Consider the following 10,000-nt stretch of genomic DNA (forward strand, 5'->3'; position numbering starts at 1 on the left):
GGATATGAGAGGGTTAAACAGGTGAGAATTACATTTCAATGATCAGGACAATTTGGGCACAGTTAAGGCAGCACTCCCATGCTGGACAGATGGAGAACATGCTGCTCCACACACAAACACACACACACATACTGTACATACACAAACAGACACACACACACACAGACACACACACATTGTAATACTTTTATTTGGATCTCAACACAAGTTACAGCTTAAATTTTGTTTTCGCCGGCAGTTACGACGGGTGCGGGCGCATCTAGCGTTGTGCAGTGGCGTTCGCTCGTGCCGCCACACACACACACACACACACACGCGCGCGTCTTTTTTGAGAGAAAACTTTACAGGGTCCAGATTAGGGTACTTGCATTCATACAATTCTGCCCACACACACTCACGCATACACACACACAGCCATACACACACTCTTCTGTTAGGCTAATAGCCTAATTTCTTGATCAGGCCAATACCAAAATTCAATATTTGTTAGTATGCAGTATGCATGTGATAGGAAATAATATGTAAATAGAAAATATGGAAATCTAATCTAAGAAGGATAGCAAATAGCGTTTTAGGAGTTTTACAGAAGAAGAAGAAGAAGAGTAAGGATAGATCAGTGAACATCATTCATGGAAAACACACCTCACTCTCTAACTGATCACTGATCAAGCTGCCCTGGTTTTAATTACTATCACAGATGCATGTGCAAACACACACACACATACACACACAGACACACACAAATACATGGACACACACACACACACACACACACACTAGTACTCAAGTATGTGCACATAAACACTGCACAGCAATAATGGCACCACATGAATTGATGGCTACACTGTCAAGGACACTGCCATGCATCAGCATCTAAAGTCATGTCAACATTGCTAATCTGCCCAGGCAGGGGCCTCGGTTCAGGCTGCGGACAGACCCATTTGGCTGGGGGCAGGGTCCTCACACAGCCCTTCAGGAGAGAGATGAGTGGCACTCTGGGGAGGAATGAGTTTATGAGGGAGCAGCTCTTTAAGGGCTGAGTGACTAGCAAATGGACATTCACAGACTTCACACTCAACACTCAGCCACTTTATAAACACCGCAGTTCTTGTTTGACACTGCAAAAATATCTGAATCCTACCAGCAAGCTTACCGAGGCCTGCTAAGAAAACACATGAGCCACCGCATGTAGCGGATTCCAGAGGACGAACAGGAAAGTTATTTTCAAAGGTTTTATTGAAAAACAATTATTATTATTATTATTATGGAGAAAAAAGGTAAGTATAGTCCATTTGAATTAAGCGCTGAAGGTGTGACGTCAGTCTCGAGCTGAGTAGGGAGGAGTCTCTCACACTGCTGGCTCATACACGACTACGTCCATTTGCACCATGGAATCAGAGGAAACAGAGAGGTCAGAGAATGACGCGAAGGTTCTGGCCGCTTTTATGCGCAGCTTGGTTGTGTCGGGAATTGGAGTCCTGCGCAACATCTTAACAGGCAATTAAGTCCTGGCCTGCTTGAAACAAAAATACTAAAAAAAAAGACACAACACTGCATAGGCGGTTGTCGAGGGGCGGAAAATGACAGAATATGGCGCCACTTACAAACTTCTGTCAGAATCTGTCAGTAAGTGTGCCCACTACCAACAAATGGATTAGTACCGCCTCTCTATTCAAAAGCAACAGCCAATCATAACAACCTATCGTGAGTGTGGCATGTACCACAACTCCAGCTGAAGACACTAGCAGCATGACAGGTGCTGGATGTGATGAGCAACCACTAAGTCAACAACATGTGCTGTGAGACTGAACTAATCCATGTGGCTAGCCAGTTTCTGTTAAATCAACAATGACGTTAGCATACAGCCAGATTTTACATTAGCTGCTTTTTGTCACGCGCATTATCACTGCAATAAACACTACAAATACACACACACACACACACACACACACACACACACACACACACACACACACACACACACACACACACACACACACACACACACACACACACACACACACACACACACACATACACACATATAAACACAGACACACACACACACACTCATAAAGTCAAACCTTGCGTAGGGCTCCAGCTAGGGTGACCAGATTTCTCGTAACTAAAACTGGGACACTTTGTTTGTGACCGTTTAACGTGAACATGCACCAGGTCAGACAGACACACACATTAGGCTCAATTTTGTGTTTAGCCCAAAACTCAGAGGGGGTTTGGGAGTGTCACCCGTCCCCTGGGGAAAAAAATAAATAAATGTAAGTAAATGCACAAGTTCTACGCACTTAACTAGCCTATGCCTAAAACATGCGTGTATGGTCTGTTTGTCTCCTGAACATTCCTCACCCATCATCCAGACATGCATGAAAACATTTAACTCACAGCCATAGGTTATTTTGAGAATGATGAGTTTCACCTCAGCATATTATGTCATAGTAAAGCTATAGCCATTGAAACAAGGCAGATATGAAGAGGCATTGCAACAATGTTTACAAAGATACACTGTAACATTGGCTGCAAAGATCACACACACACACACACACACACACACACACACACACACACACACACACACACACCAGGCATCCCCCCCCCGCAAAAAAAAAAAAAAAAGAGGAAGACAAGGCAATACAGGCTATAGCCCAATGCACTTCTAATCATGTAAGAATATGTAGATTACTTTATGGGCTACTTATACTATTAATGTAAACGGCTTTTATTCTTATTCCATTGCAACTTTAAACAGGTCTAAGGAGTTTGTTGTTTTCATGTAGCCCTGGCAACTAGCTGGCCTGAATAACATGCACTTGAAATGAAACCTATTGATACGGTTCGGGAGAAGAGATATAATCCCGCCCACACTGGAAATTGATTGGTTGACTTACCGAAACATGCCAATCAGGATGCTTCATGAGACACACGCACACTATCACACACATGAACAGTCTCTTGCTCTGCCTCTCTGTCGTGTGCGCGCTACACAGATGCGGTGCGCGGTTTTGAGCACAGTCTGTGTCGTGTGTGCGCGATCTTGCCCTCTCGCTCTAGATTCCGGGAGATTTTAAGTAATTTGCGGGCATCAGTGAGTCGCTATTAATATGCGGGAGACTCCCGGAACTTCCGGGAGACTTGGGATGTCTGCACACACACACATACACACACACACACACACACACACACACACACACACACACACACATATTGTCAAAATCATACAGTAGTCTCTCTAGATGGGTTTAGTTAATGACTGGGCTATAATAAGACCACATTGGCTATGCAATCGCTGACAAGCGGGACACTTTCATAGTGGTTGGTATAAACCAAGACATTTTAGCATCCTGACAAGCTTTTGTCTGTCAATCAGGGCCGACCCAACGTGTACCTGTGAGCTTTCTAGGGGCCTGCTAAGATAACACAGGAGCCAGTGTAGCTGTGAGCTAACAGGGCACAGCCTGTTCGCGCTATGACAACCAGATGGAGTTTGATTGACATGCAACGCTGCCTCTCGGAGGCTGGATGAAAGCATCTCGGTCCTTAGTAACCCAGCGAGCAGAAAAGAGCCCAGGGGAGGAGAGGGAGAACAGAGGAGAGCAGGAGAGAGGAGAGAGGAGGGCAGGGAGGCTAGGCAGAACGGGAATCAAAGCTTAGCTTTCTGCTTCCTGCACGGCTGACATCTCGGCCGTGCTGGGAATTAATTAGGCATCGGAAAATGAGAGGAGGAATACCATCGGACCCGAGACAGCACTGCTGTGGGCGTCTTTATTTCACACGAGAAGCGAGATTGTTGCGTCTTCGGTGGTTAACGAGATGTGCGCACCATAGCATCTGACAACAGGGTCACGCCCAGGGAGAATGGGATGCATTTAATTACTGAGCTGAGGTGAAGAGTCAGGCCTCTTTCAGACACCAAGACTCCTCCCTGTGGCTGATTTGACAGAAAGAAAACTCGAATCTTTCTGTCATTTACATGAATCCATTTGGCCGGCATGTCTCTCCAACATTGCTTGCAAGGCACCAAACAAACCCATTCTATTAATACACAAGATGTGTTGGACACAGTATCTGAGTATTGATTGCATCCTATGCTGCAAATTGGCCAAGAATATTGGTATGTTTCAGCATAAGTTTTTTTAGCTAGGATCACTAAGATTGCTAGGATCAATGAAGTTACTGGGAGCTAGCTGAGTGACATGAGTAGGGGGTATTGATTTGACTTGGTGAGCAGTCTTGCAACAGCATTTTGGATGCTCCGTAGATGGTCTATAGCAGTCTTAGTGAATGATGAGAAGAGTTAATTGCACTTGTCTAAGTGGGAGGAGACGAGAGCATGTACTGAATTAGCCCTGTATAGGACACTGCTGATATCAATTTGATCTCAAAATGAAAAAGAAAAGCATGACTTGGCTATCTGATTTACATGGCTGTCAGATTCTAGTGACTGGTCAAATGCAACACCTTCATACAGGTTTGGATGGGCAACAGAAGATAGAGTTCCCAGGTTGATGGTGAGGACTTAAAGTTCGGGAGCCATAATAAGGACCTCTGTCTTGTCAGCAATTAGCTGTAGAATGTTATCTGCTGGCCAGTCCCTGGTGGCTCTAGGAGACTTAACTAGGCTAGATCATTTGTCTGTCCCAGTGGGCTTGCATGAGGAATGGAGCAGGATGGCATGCGATATTAAAATTGTTAATAATCTGTTCTGGTGGCAACATATAAATCAAGAAAAGTAAGGGCCCCAGGATTGAGCCCTGGGGGACAGCACATGATAATGGAGAGGAGTTGGATACAACGTAACCAATGGAGACGATGAACGGTAGGAAGTAAACCAGTCTAGACTAGAGCAGTACCTGTTATGCCTACCCAGTCATAAAGTCTTTTTATCAGGGTATGGTGGTCTACTATATCACGTGCAAAAGGGAGGACTAGTAAAACTTCATCAACATGCTCTATATGCATTACACTTTATTACTACTACTAACATCAACAGTTACAATAACACAACTAATGTTCACTGTCAAATGGTTTTCTATTGAAGGATTTCATAAAGCAGTAGCTTAACTCTAAGTAAAAGGGCCGTTAATAGAGTGTCTCCCAGTGGCATTCACCTTCAAAAAGCCTTTGGACACTAAATGTTTTTTTTCATATGGCTTAGGCAGCATTCACTCAACTAATACTATTTGTATGCCATTTATGTTGTGTGTGTGTGTGTGTGTGTGTGTGTGTGTGTGGTGGGTGGGTGGGTGCGTGCATGCATGCGTGCGTGCGTGCGTTGTTGATATTGTTAATAGTCTGTCAATATGACACAAAAGCATCGATTCTTGGGGACCGTGGTTGGTTGTAAACTACTGAGGTCATTTCAGTATGGGTGTGATGGGTGGGTCACTTACAGTAGACGTCCACACGGATGGACTTGATGGCCGGTGAGCCCAGCCCATTCTCGGCCTTGCAGTAGTAGCGTCCGCCTTGGTGTCGCTGGATTTTGGCGATGTGCAGCGTCTCGTTGAACACGCTGGAGTCCTGGAAGCGGTCCGACACGCTGCCCGCCGTCTTCGTCCACCGGATCTGCAGAGAGGGCAAGACAGGAGACACGTGATGAGGCTTGGAACCATGCACATGTACCCCTACACACGCACACACACATACACACACACACACACAGTCTTCTCTCCCACCCACCCACACGCACAGAAAGAAAGACACACACACAAAAACATCAACACATTTAATGCGCACCCTCGCAAGGCCGGGGACACAAGATCATTAGAGTGCCTTTCGGACTCGACACGAGCCAGAGCAGAGCAAACCTGAATCTGCTGCACAACCACACACACACACACACACACACACACACACACACACAGAGACTCTACCAACTGGTTTGGTGCCAAGTGCATGCCAAACGCAGAGGGCTTTACTGCGCTAAAGCCTTTAACCGTAGACAAGAGGAGCAATGGCCAGTTTTGCCTGGCCGAGTGGACTGCTTTGTTCGGAACAGGTGTTAGAATTCATCATTTGATTTCCTCAAATTAGCCCCCAAATTACATTACTGAGCACATGTAAAAGAGGCTTTAATTCAACCTGGCCATTTCACAAAGGAGCTGTCATTCCCCTTAAAAGCAACCCCATCTGTCTTACACGGGCAATGAGCACTGCATACATAGTGGGTCTTTTCTAAAGTTTTTGCTGAGAATTGAGGCAGAGACCTGTTCTCTTCGCTCTGTGAATTCCTACCGTACTTTTCAAAGTGTTCTTTAGCCTTGTTAGGATATTGACCTCAGTCACTCCCACAGAAGTCTGACAGCGTAGCTGAAGTGATTGCTATTACCAGAATGAACATGTCCAATGGCAGGATGAGAGACGGAAGGCTAAATTTAACGGCGCATATAACAACGTAGATCATCTTTACGCACTGCTGAAAAACAGGAATGAATTAATAGTCTTTTTTTCTGCCTTAATGTGTTTTGATATAATGTCAAACTCAAAATGACATTACATCAGGACAAGGTTTTCTGACGCTGTGGAAGATTACCATAGTGAAGCACTTCATAAGAATGAAAAAGATTTCAGATGAAATCTTATGGGGGGGGGGGGAAAGTTCAATGATGTCAGCTTAAGCTGAAATAGAACAAACACTTGAGTCTCTCTCCCCTTTCTAAAAAAAAAACAACAGAAAAAAGAGATAGATCTCCTTTGAATGTGACTGTAGTGATACCATAGATGACTGCCAGGTTGACTGTAAGTAGAAATAACATAATATACTTTGTCATCTCTGTTCAATCTGATTTGTTTCAAATGAACATCAGCTGTCAAACTATATACACTGCACACCCATCTCTGGTTAATTTGATTGTTGTTGATGATTGCTGGTGGCAGTGCTGATAAGTATATGGTTTAGAACTCTGAAATGTGCAAGAATGTACTGAAAGGAGCAGAGGCCTCATCATTGGTCATCGATACATCTCTCTGAACGAGTGTACTGTACACACCTCCAGGTTGTTGGCACATCTTTCTGACTCCAGTACGTCCATTTTTCTTTACATTTCAGTGTACTGATAATGGTCCTCCTGGTTGTTTAGAGGGTATGTACAGTATGCAAAGGTAATATGTATTCAGTAGACACTTGTATCCAAAGCAGCTTACAGAGACTTGTGGCACTTTGGACTTGAACCTGAGCTGGCCACTTCTATAGCTCTCCGTTGCACCACTACACCTGTGTATAGGCCATGGGTTCCCCACCTTTTTCTGGCAGGTGACCCTATTTTGATGTCACAAAACATTGGCGACCCCAATCATTCATCTTGTGTGAGAGAGAGTGCATCTCATCTCGGCAGTAGCATCTAGAGATATTGAATGATGGTGAGAAAACTGACTTTCTGCCTGTACCAGATAGTATTTGTTCAGGCAGAATGAATCTGTGATTTCCTCACTTGCACTTGATAGATTTTTTTATTATTATTATTATTCGTCTTCAGCTCTGCCTTAAAATGCAACAGTTAGTTCAAAGGCTTTTCAACCCAAGTGATAGAGAGAGAGAGAGAGAGAGAGAGAGTAATGGAAATTTGAAAGGTAGCCAACACGTCAGAGAATTACGTAACAAACTCCTCTTGCAAAACAGCCCAACAAGGCCGCAATCAATGCAAAGTAATTTGAGTCAATACAAAGTACATATGGATGTGAAGCCTCGGAAGACAGTTTGTTTATGGAGCAGAACAGACAGACTTTAATTAGTTATGAGAACGGACCAGGCTGGAAAACAGTGGGGAGAGAGGGGGAGAGACAGACCAGCATAGAGAGATGAAAAAGAAGTTGGGAAGTGAGAGATAGAGAAAGAGAGAGAGAGAGAAAGAACATCTTAATTAATAAACACATACACCAAATATATTTGCTTGTTTCATTGATTTTAAAAAGGCGATTGATTGTGTTTGGCCATGAAGTTCTCTATTCTAGACTACTAAACTGTGGAATAGGGGGTAAAGTGTACGACCTAATTAAATCCATGTATTTGAAGAACAGATGTGCTGTTAAAATGTGATTATGTGATTTATGTGAAATGTGATATATATATATATATATATATATATATATATATATATATATATATATATATATATATACAGTATATATATAATTTAAACAAAAATCTGCTATCCAGTTAGATCAATGTCTCGCTCTTGGCCTCTCCCTCCTAGATAGAGAGGTCAATGTTTTTGCTGATGACCTGGTTCTACGATCTGCTACTGAAGAAGGTCTACAACTGCCGCTAGACAGAGTAGAAAAGTACTGTAAGACCTGGACTCTAGAGATACATCTATACAAAACAAATGTTGTGATTTTCCAAAAACGCCCCAAATGCCAAGAAAAACAAACACCAATTTAAGAAACAAAACATTGTATCATCCCCCTCACCATGAATTATACCTACTGTAGGTATAACAATGACAGCATAGAGTTTTAACAATGAATGCACTAAAGGAAAAAGCTGGAAGAGCCCTGAATGCAATTAAAATAAAAAAAAGCCCAGCCCATTGCACTGTATGCAGTGAGGAATGGGGTCCACTCATAGCTATACTCATTGGGACAAACACACCATAGAATCCCTACATGCAGAATTCTGGAAATACATTATGTACAGTACAGTACAGAGAAAAAAACACCAACAAATGCATGTAGGGCAGAATTAGGTAGATACCCACTAACCATTAACATCAACAAAAGAGCGCTCCATTTTTTAAATCGCCTTAAATCTAGCCAACAAGCGACAAGACACCCTTCACTCAAAAGCCCCTTACCCCTATGGATGAGGGGTGTCTTGTCAGCTGAATTTAAAGGAACACCAAAGAGTCTTTAGTACCTTAAAATAATGTTTCCAAAATCATTTCAGTGGTTCATGAACTCGTAACAGGGTGAACGGCATTCACTCCCTCTCTTTTCTTGAACAAATTTAATCAGAAATGCCAAATTTGACGTATCAAAATGAAAGATACTATTAGAAGATGGAGACAGGACATATCTTGCTGCGACATATGTATCAACATGCCACAACCTGAGGGACAATGAGTGACCTACACACACACACAAAAAAAAAACACTCAGACACACACATGAGCATATTATGTGTGCAAAAACACTCAGACACACACACACACACACACACACACACACACACACACACACACACACACACACACACACACACACACACAAATACACTATCATATACTGCATTTATTGCATAATACCTGCTGTCAATATGAGTGACCTTGTCATGCCAATAAAGCACACTGAATTGAATTTAATTGGATTGAGAGATGAAGAAAGAGAATGAGAGTTGGAGAGCGAGGGAGAGAGAGATGAAGAAAGAGAATGAGAGTTGGGGAGCGAGGAAGAGAGAAATGAAGAAAGAGAATGAGAGTTGGGGAGTGAAGGAGGGAGAGAGAGATGAAGAAAGAGTTGGGGAGTAGAGAGAGAGAGGAGGGGAGAGAGAATAAGGAGTTCTATATGCTCTACTGCTGAATGTCTGTTATTGCTGAAGTTATTACTGCCTTTTTTCTCTCTCTCTTTCAATGAATATTAATGGAAATGCGATATCTACTGTAACATGCTTTACCTGTAGCTTTGAAAGCAATAACATTATTCATACGTGACAATAAATCATCATTTGATGTTTTGGGAAATTTGAAAGAGAGATGGTGAGAGAAAGAGAGAGAGAGAGAGAGAGATACTGTAGAGAGAGAGATGGTGAGAGAGAGAGATGGTAAGAGAGGAGGAAGACAGACAGAAAGTGAGGGAGGAGAGGAAGGAGGGGGTTCTGTATCTAGCATGGCTGTCCCGAAGTGCGCCCAGTGCCATCTCTGGGCCTGGACCCCAGCAGAATTAAACACACTCTCAGCTTATACTCCTTATCATACCCCTTCCACTGTGTGTCTGTCTGAAGTGCTTGGTACTATTTCAAATGATTTGTGTGTGTGTGTGTGTGTGTGTG

General features: G+C 43.1%; 1 protein-coding gene across 1 annotated transcript in view; it reads right to left on the reverse strand.

The window, feature by feature from the left end:
- LOC134097393 (MAM domain-containing glycosylphosphatidylinositol anchor protein 2-like) overlaps positions 1-10,000 on the reverse strand; it is a 197,724-nt gene that overhangs the window by 114,591 nt on the left and 73,133 nt on the right. Inside the window, exon 3 of the mRNA XM_062550274.1 lies at positions 5,406-5,580. Within this exon, the coding sequence (XP_062406258.1) occupies positions 5,406-5,580 (175 nt within the window). The remainder of the gene's footprint in view (positions 1-5,405; positions 5,581-10,000) is intronic.

The sequence above is a fragment of the Sardina pilchardus genome, chromosome 12 (assembly GCF_963854185.1).
Source record: "Sardina pilchardus chromosome 12, fSarPil1.1, whole genome shotgun sequence".
NCBI classification, from domain to species: domain Eukaryota; kingdom Metazoa; phylum Chordata; class Actinopteri; order Clupeiformes; family Clupeidae; genus Sardina; species Sardina pilchardus.